General features: G+C 42.9%; 1 protein-coding gene across 9 annotated transcripts in view; it reads left to right on the top strand.

Annotated features, from left to right (window-relative positions):
• PAX2 (paired box 2) overlaps positions 1-14,215 on the top strand; it is an 85,112-nt gene extending 70,897 nt beyond the window's left edge. For 3 of the 9 annotated variants that reach the window (XM_074830778.1, XM_074830780.1, XM_074830777.1), the window contains 4 exons: positions 1,891-2,100; positions 5,830-5,931; positions 11,890-11,976; positions 13,320-14,215. In XM_074830778.1, coding sequence (XP_074686879.1) covers positions 1,891-2,100; positions 5,830-5,931; positions 11,890-11,976; positions 13,320-13,441 — 521 coding nt within the window. In that variant the 3' untranslated portion in view covers positions 13,442-14,215. Of the gene's footprint in view, positions 1-1,890; positions 2,101-5,829; positions 5,932-11,889; positions 11,977-13,300 lie in introns of all 9 variants that reach the window. The other 6 variants (XM_074830783.1, XM_074830784.1, XM_074830782.1 and 3 more) reach the window with 3 other exon arrangements.
• The last annotated feature ends 1,734 nt before the right edge of the window (positions 14,216-15,949 follow it).

Below are 15,949 nucleotides of genomic sequence, written 5' to 3'. Positions count from 1 at the left end.
CTGTGTGGTCCTTGCCATCTGATGACAGACAATGCAGGAGAAAAACAGCTTTGGGGGTTCTCCATCTACAGAGACTGGCACTGGCACATGAAGGCTCACTGGTAGGATTGTAGGACAGTACAAAGCTGTAAAGCAGAAGCTGGGTGCTGGTGTGCTGCTTACTCTGGTGACTTTAACTGTGCAACAAGAACCAGATACTCCAGCTTCTAGTCCCCATATCCTCCACAAAGGGTCCTTGCCAAACAGAGCTTCCTATAGCAAAAAGGGAGAAGAAATTACAATCCTCACTTAGCATATCAGAGACTTCACATAAGTAAACTAAATAAAGAGGAACCGTACAACTCTTGGCCAGGACTGATCCTTCCCAATCAACTGAACCATGAGCATATGTCTTTGCTGCAAAGGAGTCTCAGTGATCAGGGAACTTTGCTGGCCATCCAGGTTAGAGGTACTTGGAGGAGAATACAGATGGCAAACTATCATTTCTGCCAGGTAGCAAACCTTTAGGAAACAAATGCCTCAGGATAAACAGCATTCACAGATAGAAACTGCCCAGCCCTTTATTGTCTAGGTGAGCGCTGCAACCTCACAATGAGATGCCTAGAGTTAATTAAGGCAGTTTTACATCAATGAAGTCAGATTTATGGTTTAATTGTATGTCATATTTATATTTCTCTGTATAAATCAAAACCACCAGAAACAACTTATTTCATAGGCCATTGGAAACACTTGCCTTCATGGCAGAGAGATGGCTTTCATTTATTGGTTTTGATTTGTTTACCTGAGGGTGGATGGTTTGCTAGATTATTTGGATCAGAGCTGATCACATCATCCATACTTTGCTTTCAGGTGTTCAAATACAGGATTCTACTATTGCTGACCCAACAACAGTGGGTGTTCTGGAGTACCCATGCTTTAGGTCAGAGTTCTTCAATTCCCAAACCTCTTACTTGGCAGCCAAGTTAGGAGCAGTTTCAAATCTGTGTCTATTGTGCCTATGCAAATCTGCACATCAGAAATGGAGATCCAATGCAAACAACAATGAAAATGAGACCTTTTAGAAGTCCCCCACTCCTCTATTATATCTCTCTGTCAAGGTATCTGTCTGGCAACACTATACTCTAGGAACAACCAGAGTCAGTACTGACTGCTTTTATGGTTAAAGCTCCAAAGTACGCCACTGTGAACAAGATCAATTGATTGATCCATCTGTCTATCTGCCTATTAATTGCACAGTCCCATTTTTATTTTAACCACCTCAAACTTCAGTTACCCCTTTTTTGTCAAAGCTTTTACAGAGTTTGGCTTGAGAAGCTTTGGCCATTACACCAAGCATCCTGTTTAATAGATGCTTATAACAATGCTGCTCTCCTGGAGAAGGTTACCTTGGGTTTGAAGAGACAAAGTGGTGTAATTCCCTGGGCCAAACTGTGTAAGTGTAGCACTTTCATGTGCCCTTGGCCAGCCAGAGAAAGCATCAGGAAAGGGAGCACAGAAGCTTCAGAGCATTCTTCTCCTTCCCAACCCTACGCTTCTTCCTGTCCTCCCTCTCCTGCATGTTCCCTCCCTCACCTCTCCTCTTCCTGCATCCCATTCCTCCCATCTGCCACTGCACTCCATTCTCCTCATCTCCTGCTGCCCCTGCAGAGGCATCCCTGCAGTCAGAGCCTAGCCCCCGGGTGCATTTACTGCTGTTGTCTCAGCACTGGCTCCTCTGATCTACTCCTAACCTTTTTATTTTTATTTTTGTTTTTAAATTAATTTCCCTGTAGATTTTAACCACTCCATTTTCATTTACCCATTTTGTTCTTCCTCTCCTCCCTTCCCCACCCTCCTCTTCCTCCCCCTGTTCCCTTTGTCTGTCTGTGTCCATCCCTTACCCTACCACAGAAAACCTCTCCTCTCCCCTCAGTATAAAGCAAGAGCCTCATGGAGCCTCTCTCACCCCTTTCACCCCCACCACGCCGGTCGGCTCTGGGCAGGCTGATCTTCAGCCCTTCCACATGGCCCTTTCAGACGATGCGTCCACGCCTTGCTACAGTGCCTTCCTTCATCATGGTGCCCACTTTGGGCAGTCCAGCAGCCAGCCTCTGATAGCAGGTAACTGGCCTTGGCCACAAACTCAGTGGGGATGCTGCAGGCAAGGGGTTCAGTTTCGTCTGATGGGGAGACCAGTAAATGCTGCAAGCTCTTTGAATGCAAGTGGGAACCAGAGCAACCATGTTCCAGTTCTGTGTATGCAGCATGTGTTCTCAGCTTCATGGAGAGTCACTAAAAGATTTCATGCCTGTCCTTCATTTTTTAGAATAAAATGGGAGAAGAAGCTGCAACTACCTAGAAGTGACCGGGTGTCCCAGTTGGATGGGTCGGGGACTTACTATAGAAACACTTGTACAGCAAAATCCTGTGTTGCCTCAGGCCCAGCAAGGGTACTGTGTGCTAGCCTACAGTAAATGACAGCAGCTTGAATAACCTAGCCAGCGCTAGGACTCACAGGGTCATTTAGCATGGGCTATACAAACTACTAAGTCAGATAAATACATAGGCAGTTGGTGAGAACAGCCACAGCTACGGTGTGAGCAATATTTGAGTCACCTGGTTTGCGAGTGTCAGTGTGAGCTGGCACCTTCACACCGCAGACCAGGTAGTTAAGAAACAGGGTATCACATCTGAATGTCAAGACCAGGAAGGTTGAGTGAGAGACTGTAATGTCTTATAGCCAAAGGAATACAGACCTGAGGTAGGTGGCCTTTAAGGGAAGCACAGAAGTGAAGAAATAGGTTGCAGAAGATGGCAGCACTTAGGAGCAGCAGGCTGGAGGGGAGGATGGGGTGGAAGGACAAGTTTCAGGTAGGTACTAGGGGAAACTCCTGTGCAAGGTGACTGAAGCAACATTGCTGCAGAAGCTCAGGGGTGGTTTAGATAAAACAGTGGGTATCATTTCAGGTGACCACTGAGGCTGTTGTCACTCCACTGTCAAAGAATGTAATTTGGGCTTTTTCAGAACAGATGAAGTCTTAGTGCAGACCACAGTTCCTAATGCTCAAGAAACACATCTTACCTCTGCCTCCTTCATGTTCCTATATTATTTTTCTCTTTTGACCTAACATCCTCCCTTTGTCTTGTCAGGTGAGATTTGCATTTCTAAACCTCCCTGTAGGAAAGCATCAAGTAACAGCAGAGAAGACTTTTGTGTTCATAACACTGTCTTGGTCCAATCTTACTGCAGCCAATAAGAGCCTCTGAGCTTTAAGGATTTCCTAAACCAAGGAGTCTCCTGACAGACTCTCTCCAACAATATAGTTCTCTGGGGATGCAGTCATATATGACCACCCTCCAGCCTAGAAGGCACTGTGTTTCAGAAGAGGCACCTGCCTTAGGACCCTTATGGAGAATTAGACATGGGAGAGTGTTCAAAAGCTCAATGTCACAGTGATGAAGGTGCTGTTCCTCACTCAGAAGGCTCTTGGAGAAGGGAGAATGGCTGGAGTTGGAAGCATGTTATGAGCAGGATAGGTGCTAGCTTTGCCATAGCCCTGGAATACAAGAATTTAATAGTCCTGTCTGCCTGTTGGTAATGAGAAGAGGTAATGGAAGGGGCCCGCTTGTATGTAACAGCATTTTAAGAGTCTCTCTGTGGGACTCTTACTCATGTTGCTGATACTGTACTTGTTTGTTATCTTCTTTTTGAAGATTGGGATTTTGACAGATGATCACTTCCCAATGAATTTTCCACACTGAGTTTTGAACAGTCTCTGTGCGCTCATGTCTGAATAAAAACACAGGGGCGTTATGTGCATAGATCGAGTAGCAGAGTGTGTATGTGTTCCCACCTGAATGGAAGTGTCAAAATGAATTAATTTTGCCTGCTGCTACATAATGTTCTCTCTAACTTTTCAGTGACACTATTTTCTCACTCATCACCTGTTGTTATTTCTCAGGCTAGTCAATAAATGAAACCGAAAGAACATGAATTTTAAGCATAAAACTTTCTTGCCTTAAAAGAATGTGAGGAAAAAAAAAAGAACTACATCTAGTAGGTGTTAATCATACAGCTTAACACACAGCTACAAATCACTAAAGGAATGACGGTGATAAAAGAGTAGAAGACTGTAGAATATAAATCCCTGAGGCATTATATATTTATTTTTATCAATATTGGGGAGTGGCTGGAAAATGGCTCAGCCGTTGTCTGGTAGTTCTGTGCCATTATCTAAGGAGGTGAGCTAGGAACATCATCCACTGATCAGGAACCTCTTCAGGGAGAAAGAATGAACTTGCATGTCTTTTTTTCTTGAGCAAATCACCTCAGTAATCTTTAGTCAAGACCTATGAAAGCAATGACACTGGTTTAGCCTACCACACCTCAGAGAAACTTCCTCCCTTCAGGTTAATGCTCCATGTTGATTAGTTTTTGCTTTGCTGTGTAACTGTTACTATTTCTGATTCCCCAGCTAAGGCTCATGCTTGTTCCAGGGCCTGCTTTATCAGTTATCATTCTGCTACTATTACAGTTCAACCAACTCTTACTCTTCTTTCACTGGCATATCCCAGCACAGTACCAGTGACTCCAGTGGTGTTAATGGGCCATACTTAATCTGTCACTTCTAAAGGCGAACCATACTCCAGCCCTCCAGTTAGAACAGACAGGAGAGACAAAATCTAACAAAGGAACAACAAATGGCACAAATGTCTTGGTGAGCTATAGTTCACCTAGGGAATGTGAAAGGCTTTGGATGTCTGGAACAGGCTGAGATGTCAGTAGACAGCGTTGCAGGTTGAGCTGTAAATCTCCCAGCAGCTGTGGAGGAAAGATTATCTTAATTTATTTAGCCTTTTTTTTTTTTGGGGGGGGGGGGGGGGGGGCGGGGGGTTTGGCTTGAAACTCCCAGCAGCTTCTGAGATGATTTTAGTTCATCTAAATGCAATAAGCACTAACAGCAAATGCCCTTCTGGCTGGCCCATTTTCAGGCTAACCAGTCCAAATGAGGAAATGCCTCTGGCATCAACCAAGAAGCCTCCAGCTGCACTTCCTAAGAGATGAAAAATAAACTACAATCATCCACCCAGTCCACACCCCTCTCTACTTCTTTGGTGGAGAAAAGATACCACAACTTTAAGTATTACTAACAAAAACTTGTACCTGTGATAAAAATTAAGTGAGAATTCAAAGTAATTTGCATGATCCTAATATTATATATATGACACCAGCACCTGGGAGGAGTCCAACCAGTATTTATCTCATGATAGCACTGTGCAAATGTACTAAAAGTGTGCCCTTGCACCAAAGAGTTTGCAGCATAAAAAGAAGCACAGAGAGGTGAAGTGACTTGCCTAAAATCATCAGCAGGCCAGTGGCAGAGGTGGGAAAAGAGACAGACTCAGAAAACTCTTGGATCACTTTCCAATGCCTTGCACATTGATCATGCCTTAAAGCAACATCACCACAGTTTTGGAACTGCATTCACTGCATATAGACAAGACCTCAGCTACTCTGGCAATGAATATGCTACCATTGTCTGTGCAGCTCAGGGCCATTTTGATTTAGTTAAAATAGATCCAAAATCTACAATTAAACAAAAAAAAATCTTTTGAGCCTCACAAAGCTAAGTTTTAACATCCACCCTTACAGTGTGAGATCAAAAGTCCTGCAACCTTCCCCCCAAATTTTCAGTGGATGGACAGCACTTATGTAAAAGAATGCTGCACAGCACTTGCCTATCAAGGGGCTAGTCATGTGACAGTGGGACAAAAGGTGATTTATTTATTTTTGAATATTGAAAGATCTTATCCCTACTGAACACCTGTCCTGATTCTTTCCCTTTCTAGGTCGTGATATGGCAAGCACTACCTTGCCTGGCTACCCACCTCATGTTCCCCCAACTGGACAAGGCAGCTACCCAACCTCAACTCTTGCAGGAATGGTTCCTGGTAAGTCAGCTCCCAGACTTCAGTAACGGTGTGCACATGTTTGAATGGTATACTAGTACTGTAAGAGCTTTCACAGTTGGCTTTGCTATTGCTTTGCTGATATTAAGGGCTATTCTCTTCATAAAGAAATCATCAGGTGCCTATAACCAATGTAGCTAACAACCCTTTTTGTAATGTATCTCTTTTCCCCTAGTAACTGATTCACTGCTGCTATGGGCAACTAGCTATCTATAACCTGTGGCAATTAATTGGTAATTAATTAACCTTAGTATTCATTAACTAATGTAATTATTTTCCAATGACCCGTGTAGATTATTACGTACTGCTCGTGGCTCAGGATATTCAGCTATCCACTAATTTAGGGTAACAACTTACCTTCTATCTAAAGCCAGGGCATCAAACTGAAAATCAATGGTAATTTAATACCTGCAGTTTTTGGAGACCTACTCTCCATAGACTAAACTAGCTAAGAACTCAGCAGTGATTAACAGCATTTCAGGAGAAACTAACTATTCACAACCAACTACTTACCCACCTCCTGTTTGTAAGATAGTGTCTCCAATCCAAGAAACTATATACCTAATCCTACATCCACAGGCAAACTGTTCCTTTGCTACCCAATGCCTTTGGAGAAACACCTTCTCTTGGTACATGGATTCTCTCACTGTTTAGGGAGAAGAGACCCTAGGGCAACTGAAGAGTTTATTACCCCAGACTCTATTTCCCACTCCTCTGATGACAGTTATCCCCAGTATATAAATGAAGAGGCAGGATTTTCGTTTCTCAGCCACTGTAGCTCAGAACTTCATCTGCCCCTGGTTTCTGTTTATGTTACTGCCCTGGGTTGTGAGTCATGATGGCTAATGAGCAGATACACAGTCCATTCTGTAACCTCTGCTACTGAAGGGATGACTCCAGAACTGAAGCAGCGGAAAGCTGAGGATAGAAGGCTCTTAAATCACTATGATATGATTTGCCACGGCTTACGAGTGAAAAGTCTAATTTAACCCCTCTTCCAAATCTTGAAACAGCTAGCTAAATGAACACACACTGCAGTGAGGACAGTGAAAATATCACTGACAGGAAACGTTTGCAGGTCAAAGCCTTAACATCTTTAAATGACAAATCACTGCTTATATACAATGAAGTACTGGCTAATGCCTGTGGTCACATTCCAGAGCAAACAAGCTACCTACCACTTATGATCCTAAGGCACAACAAAATCTCAGGCTGTGCGGTGAAGATTATGTGATTGACCTCCAGATCAGGAAAAGATAGTGGATTGGTCCCCTCTTCACCCACACTTTAGTCTCTTGGTATAGTTGACCAGCTTGCGGAACTTTCGGGGTGATGCAGAGTTGGCAAATTTTAGGGCATCTCCTTCTGCACTGTACTTTTCAGGGAGATGGTTTGGCTCCAAAATCAGAGAAGCACTGAGATAATATAAATCAATTAATGTGTGACTTAAATGTCAACATTTAAGTCAGTTATATGTCAAAACTTATAGAAGGGTCGTGGCATATAGAAATGATTAATAACACCAAAATAGCTGGCTCTTTGAATAGGTAGTTCTAAAAAACCAGTCTCTTCTCAAATTTTAACTGTTCTCAACTTCTGAACTTTCAGTGACTGCTATGTTAATTTAACATCCTCATCACAAGGATGATGCTGACATCTAAACTGGGACAAAAATTTTAAGACCACTAATCACAGGGGTCCACTTATACAAGAATAGGGTATTTCAGCTCCTTGATGTGGAGGCTACTTATCCATAAGACAGCAGTGTCCCCAAAACCATGCAAATACCCCCAAAAAGGAACAGGATAATAAAGAAAAAACTTGAGTTATACATCAAATAAAAAAATATTATTCAAGTCAAATTGATATCTTTACATTAAATCTCATGTCAACATTCAATTGGAGGAAGTTTTTCCAGTGGCCTACTTGGGCATCCTGCAGTAGTTAGTGCATCTTTCCACAGAGCATCAAGTTCTGGCTGTTTCAGTCATACCCCACTGGTCAGACCCAGCCTGGCAGCCCTTCTATTCCCGTGACTGAAGCCAACAAGCTGGAGATAAAGAGGCTTCCTGGGAAGGAACATAAGACTTGGCTTTAATGGGTCACACTGCGGATCTCTGCAGTCACTACTCTCCGTCTGGGGCCAAAAGTGAATGCCTGGGGAAGGGTATAAGAGTAGAGCGAGCACTTACCAGTACTTTCTCAAAAGATCTCCCAGCCTCCAACAAGATGCAGCTCAAAGACTTCCTAAACCTGACTTAGTATCTTTCTATTTAATATTAAGAACCCACCACAGGTTTCCCCTCCATAAACTTAAACAGTGCTTCTTGAACCTATATTAAGGCTTTAACATCTGTAGCAACCTATGGCAAGAAGTTCTGTAGCTTAACTACATGTTGTGTGAAAACGACCTCCCTTATTTGTTCTGACCCTGCCACCTGCTAGGCTCACTTCATGCTTCATGGTTTCTGTATTAGAAGACTAAACATGCCAAGATTTAAATACAGATACCAAGAAATACTGTTAGTAAAGGTTCCCAGAGCACAGATTGCACAGAATATAGGCCTCATGGGATCGATCCTCTGTGCTTGCTTGCAACCTCTGTTAAGAGTCCAGGTTGAACAGAGAAAACAAATATGATGTTGCCAATGGTTTGTTACATGCCCCCAGGCCAGGAAAGATCAGGGGTCAGTGCTTTAACTACATTGGAAATAAGAAGCCAGCAAGATAACCACTCAGGGAATATCTTTTAAGAAACATACTGACATGTAAACAAACCTTATTGTCCAGATGTGAGTGAATATGAGGAAGAGGCTCTGCCTTCTCTAAATAAAGGTGCAGAGCTAAAAAGAGAACTGGTCAAAAAGCAGAATTTCCAACCCATGCAAAGCTCTGATTTTTTGACATTTGTTTTCATCTTGCACTGGTATGAGGAGTCAGAATCTTGAAATAGTTCAATTTGCAAACATCAGGATGAAACATTTCAATAATGTCAACATGTTCTAGATGTCAAGACATATTAAAATACTAAAAGAATTGAAAGGAAATTAAATGAGATGAGAAAGGCAAAATGAAACAAAACAAGAAAGTTGAGACATAATACTTTGTTTCAATTTGCAATCATTTTAGAACTTTTCTTTCCAAAACTCCATTGAAGCTGACAAGCTCTTGCAAAAACATTTCCATTTCGATGAGACAGCATTTTCCAGTGGAAAACTGTTTCTGAGAAGATTGTTTGACCAGTGCTAACCAAAGCTTCTCTGTTCTATCTGTGACAACCTTTCACTAGCCTTCTACTTGTACGGTCTAGAGAAGAGCTTGTCTCCAGTAGCAGTACGTCCCTGCAACATGGTCAGTCATGCATGCAAATATCTCTGAGGTTTATGTGGATGATGTGGTAAGATACGTATCCTGCATTTGCACTTGCCTGTAACTTCAGGTCCCAGGCTGCAGACATGGATGAAAACCAGTAGTCCCTGAGCACACACTTTAAAAAGCAGGGGTTAGTCACTCAAAGAGGATGAATCAGGTACTGTGCTGCACTTAACCTATACGTCTGAGAGATGTTTCCTGCACAGGTAACAGAGCACCTTTGATCCCTGCCTCAATTATTCCTCTTTCCCAGAAAGGCCATCAAGTTTCCGCAAACTGTTTTGGTGAAGTGAGCACCCACTGAAGGGAACTGCAGTTTACACAGAGCAGTGTAAAGCCTGCAGAGGGCTGGTGATGGCAACTGCAGGGAGTCATTAAACAGAATCCAATGTTGATGAGGAAATTACACTTGTTTCATTAGTGATTGGGGAAGGCGATAGCTCAGTTCCTCTTGGTCACAGTTGAGCTCAAAAGCTCATTATCCTGCTGCATGCATGCTTTCACTCCTCGTCAATAAACACCGTTTCCAGTGGCTGCCCTTCCTCCTCCCCAGCTCTCCATAGCTGGGGCTCTTTCTCCTCTATGTAACCTGTGCTTTAGGAACACTATAAACAGTTTAGGGTGGCAACTCAGAAGAGGGTGAGAGAGAAGCCTTGAAATTTCAGAACAACTTCTCTCCATACAGTGATGTTTATAGGAGGGGTTTCAAAGCAAAAATTCTCATCCAGATAGGTTTTTTTCCTTCTTTGCAGGGGCAAACTCATTCCAGTATACCCCATGGATAAGTCACTTCGGTAGAGATAAATCTGGACTATGCACTGCTTTTTGCCTTTGCATCCTATCCCACAGCGTCTTGGTCACCTTAGCAGGTTTCACCTATTCCTTCCCAGTTAGCTGTCAGCCTTTTCAGTACAGGACATTTCTAGATATGGAAATCTGATGAGTCATTATCATTAAAACAGTATTTCGCAAGGTCTGTCACACAAAATGAGGTTTTATGCTGAAACTGAAAACTACTGTGACTAAAATACCTTTGGATGGTGATTGGTTTTGATACATACACATTTTTGTACTGACTGCTTTGGTTATTACCCTGAGTGTCTTTAAAAAACCTGGCTGGACAGATTCTCCTCAAGTTTAAACCAGTGCAAATCCCCTGATTTCAACAGACTTTATTTCCACTATCTGAGAATCTGTGGGTTTGGCTTTAACTCCCCAGTAGCAGAGACATACAGAGATTACAGTATAATTAATTGACATTTCTTTGGTAATTGTATCACAGGCATCCAGCACTCTTGCATTGCCTTCTTTCCCTACTCCATGGTATCTAGCAGGAACCCCAGGTGCTTTCCAAACATTTCTGTTGTTAACAACTCCACCCCTGCCTCAGGGCAGACCAGAAGCTAATAGTCATGCTGTTCTTTCACTGTCTTTTAAGCATATAATACATTTCAGAAGGCACTAATTGTCCCCAGTCTGTTGGTACTGCATTAAATTGAGGTTATGATCAGATAATGGCATGTTTTCACTTAACAGAATCATACATTTTTAAGTTTTGTGTGATTTATTTTGAATACAGCACCATACCTCCTCAGTTACCAAATATAATTCCCTTAGTCCTGTACAGCCTTCTATAAAACAAGGAGACTCAGCTTCTTATGCACAATAAAACTGAGTATTTAAGAAGACTCTACAACATTCAAATCTTGGGTGAGGGTCTTATTAGATCACAAAGCTCACAAGTATTTTGGTTTGGGTCCATTTTACTGAATGTGAAAAAGGGAGCTGTAGCCCAGCTTGTCTTTCAGATTCAGAATAGCACCTAAAGCACTAATCACTAGAAAATTATTTTCTGGAACTGGAATACAGCAAGTTTTCTCTGTAACTCACTAAGCATAAAGGTGGGGTTAATCATATATGAATCACTTTTCGGACTAACACCATCGTATAGAATAAGGATTCATATCTTTTCCATTTTGATTTATATTTAAGCCCACCCTATTCTCAGGACATTTCCAAAACCAAATGATACTCTTCTCCACAAATACATCATCACCCTCAGTACTCTGTGAACAAAACTTAGCAATACATATTGCCATCAACAGCACTGCTACTTCCAATGAGTTTATCGTAAGCTTGTCCTGTCAAGCTCCCATGCCCGCTGTTCTTGACGCTATGAAGAACCTTAGATTTTATTTAAAAGAAATCTGATAGTTAACCACAGAAAAAGCTTGCATGTGCAATCCTACTGCAACCTGAGAATCAGAAGTTGGAAGGCAATGAAAAATAAAACAGTTTGTTTATTTGTATTATTGAATTTCATTATTTTAAACTAATTCCTTGATTCTGAAGAGCTCAGCCTTATGTTTTTTAATTGCATGGGTAAGCAACATTGTGCTGAAGAAACACTACAGTGTCCTGAAGGGCACAGTCCCAGCTGGGCAAGAAAGCTACATATACTAGGATTCCTGTTGGCATACAGATTCTGCATGAACACTGGCTTGATGGGATAGCTGACATAAATCGTCATTCCTAACTGTATTTCATACCTTGCTTGGTTTCTTCCAGGGAGCGAGTTCTCTGGGAACCCCTACAGTCACCCTCAGTACACAACCTACAACGAGGCCTGGCGGTTCAGCAACCCTGCATTACTAAGTGAGTACCTCTTTCCCCCAGCACACCCCCAGCCTCGCGCTCCTTCTGTTTGTCTCTTTGTTTTATTTTCTTTGGTTTTTTTTGTTTCTGAAGAGGGTTTTCAAGTATTTGGGCAGGTGAAAGGCCTTTTTCCTCACTCTCCAGTCCAGTGTCTAGATAGGCATATACCTCATGTATTTTGTATCTGTTCTGAAGCCAATTCTTCCTCCATGAGATGGTTCAGAATTCCAGTTAAGCTCTGGCTTCTCCATAGGCTGCATCCACACTTCATTCCAGATTAGATCAGAAGTTAAATTCAGGTTCTCCTACTCTCTCAGGCCACAATCAGCATCCATTTGAGGTCTGATTAAAAATCCAGATGAGGTTACACTCCTTTCCCAAGCTAAACCCAGAGTCAATTCCTGGGGATCTGGAAATCCCATAGAATTTCTTCCTATTGGACCAGTTGGAACAGTGTCCAGAGCGGGAGACAGGCTGCATCACTAGGTTTATAATAGCCAGTAGAGTTTTCTTGCAGGGATGCATCCAGCTCCAGTGACTAATATGCTCAGAAATAGTCAGGTTTTTTTCAGAGAGAAAAAAACCTCCCATAAGACCATATCTTCTAACACAACATTTCTTTGCAAGGGAATAGGAAGAGATTTATTATATGTAAAATAAATCAGCTGTGATTATTACCTACGTATTTACTGAGGTTTAACAACAGAATAATAGATGCACATTTCATTCCTGTGTTGTTAAACATCAGTAAACGTGATCTTAATAATCAATCACTATTTAACACACATTCAATAACCATCTAGAGAGCTTTCATGTCAAATGTGACCAAAATCCCAAGTAATAAAATGTAATTTTGTTTCATTTCTCCCCTCCTGGTTTTAAAAGTGACCCATTATACTTTGTCAGGTATGCTCAGAACATCTGGCCCTGACACTTGCCTTGTGGCCTCGGATCAGGTGTGATGTATTTGTGCTGCAATGCTCACAGGCTTACCTCTTGGCAACTTACTGACAGTCAGAAGGAGCAAAAGGATCTCCTTCCCGTAGAGGGGCTTCAGAGCCAGAGGACACAGTAGCACCTCTCTACTGAAACACAGCCCTCAGCTGGCTTCCACTGATCGTCTTTCCCTAACCGCATTAAGAGCTGATTCCTCAAGTTTGTTCTTTTGATTCCTTTCCTTTTCTTTCTTCCTTTCCTTTCCTTTTCAGTTCTCCTTTGTTTCTTTTCTTCGTTTGATTGTTTTATTTTATTTTTTATTTTATTTTATTTTATTTTACTGTTTGTCCTTTCAACCAGTCCATTCTTCTCCTGTGTTAACTTTCAGGTTCCCCTTATTATTATAGTGCCACATCCCGGGGCTCCGCACCTCCCACTGCTGCCGCTGCCTATGACCGCCACTAGTTACCATGGAAACCACATGAAACTGCAGGGCGACAGCTTAGGCCTCCACATTGTACCTGTCTGATCACCTCCCTCCATCCCTGGGAAGGGTGAAGAGACCTTCTCCGTTCCTCCCCACAGTCCAGTTCCTTCCTCTTCACCACGAAGGCGCCGGACCAAGCGCTCACCACATGAGACTGAGACCCCTGCCCTCCCCGTGCCCCCCGCCCCGACCGCTCCCCCCACGCCAGGAAGAGCCTGTGGCCAAGTGGCTTCTCCTGTGGGAGGCCTCCACTGCGCCTGGGCAAAGCTCAGCCACGTGAAGTCCCGTTGGCTTCCAGGACTTCAGGGGGACTGGGAAGCAATGCAGCTGGCAACCACTGCCTTACAGGACCCCCTTCTTCTGGGAGCGGTAAGGGCCAGGGGAAGCAGGGGAGAACGCTGCTCACAAAACACTGTTCCCCAAAGATACGCTCTTCTGTGGTGGACTCTTCAACATGTGTAACCTGTGATGCTCACCCTGTTTCCCAAGACAGAGGGAACAATCTGTCTAGAGCAGAGATGGCAGTACAGAGACCTGGCCCATCTGGCAATGAAGAAAAGGACCAAGTAACTATCTGCACCCCACAAGGGGTTCTCTGTGCACCTCATCCCCACTCTCCAGCATGGCTTCCCCCATAGTTGGCTGCACCTCACATGTGGTGACCTTGCAGGCCAGAGTTGGGAGGAACCTCACACATACACCCACAATTTCTGTGACACACAATCAGCTCAGACAGGAGGATGGAGCAACATTTACAAACCAACCGACGAAATGAAGAAATATATAAATAGATATATAAATATAACTGTGTTTTTATGCTTTGTCATGAAGGTCTGTAAAAAGGAAAAAAAAAAAAAGAACAAATCCCCAATTTTCTAAAAAACCCAAGCAAACAAAAACAACAAAAAAACCAAAATAATAATTAAAAAACCCTACAAAAATAAAACTCCAAGTCCCATCCCTCCCCACCACCTGAATGGCAGACGAGTTCCTCTGACGTTTGATGCTCCTCTTTCACTCTAGGGTTTTGTTTCCTTTCTGTTTTGCACTACAATGGGATGGTGGTATTGGAGAGGATTGGATGCCAGCTCCACCCGGTCGCCTCCTCCTCCTCCCCCTTTCCCAAATCCTGTCTCTGGGGAGCAGTGTGGACAAGTCACATCTGACAAAGTTACCAAACACATCAGTCGACAAAAAAGCACTCTGAGTCAACAAACGTTTTCCATGTCACTGGTTGGCAAACAAAGAAAACAAGCCCAGCTGCGCTCTAACTGCGCTGTGTGGTGGAAAGTGTGGGGCTTCATGTGGGCCCATCTGATTGCCCTCTGGACAGCTGAGACTGAGATGGACAAATTCAGGATTGGCTGGGATTATTGCTTGGTTCCCTAGCCCTTAGCCTCTGATCCTTTTACCTTAACCCCCGTACACATGATGACTTCAGTTCACCCACATCCCAACTTCCGCAATTTTAGATATGCCCAACACCCATTATCCAGATCCCCACTGCTGGTGACAACAGCCTCATTACCTGTACCCAGCACCTAATTTCCTAACCACTGTAGCCTTGCTATATGGGCCCCTTTGATTCCCAGTCCATCTGCTCTTACACCTACTAATTTATAGGCCTCCATTCAAATCCACATACCTGCATCCTACCAGCCAGTTCCAACATACAGCCCCCATCTTTTCATCATCAATCCTATATTGTGCACCCTAATATTTACCCCTTATCCCAAATGCTCACCTGATGATTCTCTAGGGATTCTCTGCTCTTTTTGGTTCCCAAGTGACTGGCAAACACTGTTCTGCAAAAGGCTGTCAATAGAAATGCTTATTACTCCTGTATTGTCAGCAAACTCATAAACTGTTCCTTGCACTAACACTTCTGAAAAAATACTCAAAACATGAAGGCAGCTATAGCCTGTCCCCAGGGCATCAAGTCTGCCAAAGTAGATCCTTGTTGTTTTAGAGAGGTTTCAGATAAAACTCGTGGGCTACTGTCCATGGACAAAGACAGGATTGAGAATCAAACCCCCGAAGGGCATAAAAGTGAACAGTGGAGCAATCTGTACAGCCAACATTATGTATAAAATCCAAAGTTCAAAGCCTCAGAGGAGATGTGGTTGTGGACTCAGTATTCTGTCTCCAAGTTTAACTTGTATGTATGAAATCCATCATCAGTAAACAGCTGTGTTGATCCCAAAGGCCCCTTTCACCTAACACTTTTAGCCCTTGCATGGCTCTAGCTGATTATAGGTCTGTGTCTTCTTTAATGGGGTGCCCAAATGATAAGGGTATTTGGGGGGGGATGTTTACATAGAAGATATAGAGCTAAAATCTGTTCCTGTACAGAATAAAATCAAAGAGGTTACTCCAGATCTATTAAAAGTGTCATTCTGCACGTCTTACCTCTGAGTAACCTGCTGCAAATAGCGGAGTTGTTATACTGTCACCGAGACCAAAATTTGGCCCATTATCTCAATCTATATGAGAAGAAAATTCTGAGTAATTTCTAAAAATTTACTTTCACCACTCCTTCTATTTTCCTCC

This window comes from Strix aluco, chromosome 7 (genome assembly GCF_031877795.1).
Source record: "Strix aluco isolate bStrAlu1 chromosome 7, bStrAlu1.hap1, whole genome shotgun sequence".
Taxonomy (NCBI): Eukaryota; Metazoa; Chordata; class Aves; order Strigiformes; family Strigidae; genus Strix; species Strix aluco.
Note: the sequence above shows the minus strand (reverse complement) of the source record. Positions and strands in the feature narration are given on the sequence as shown.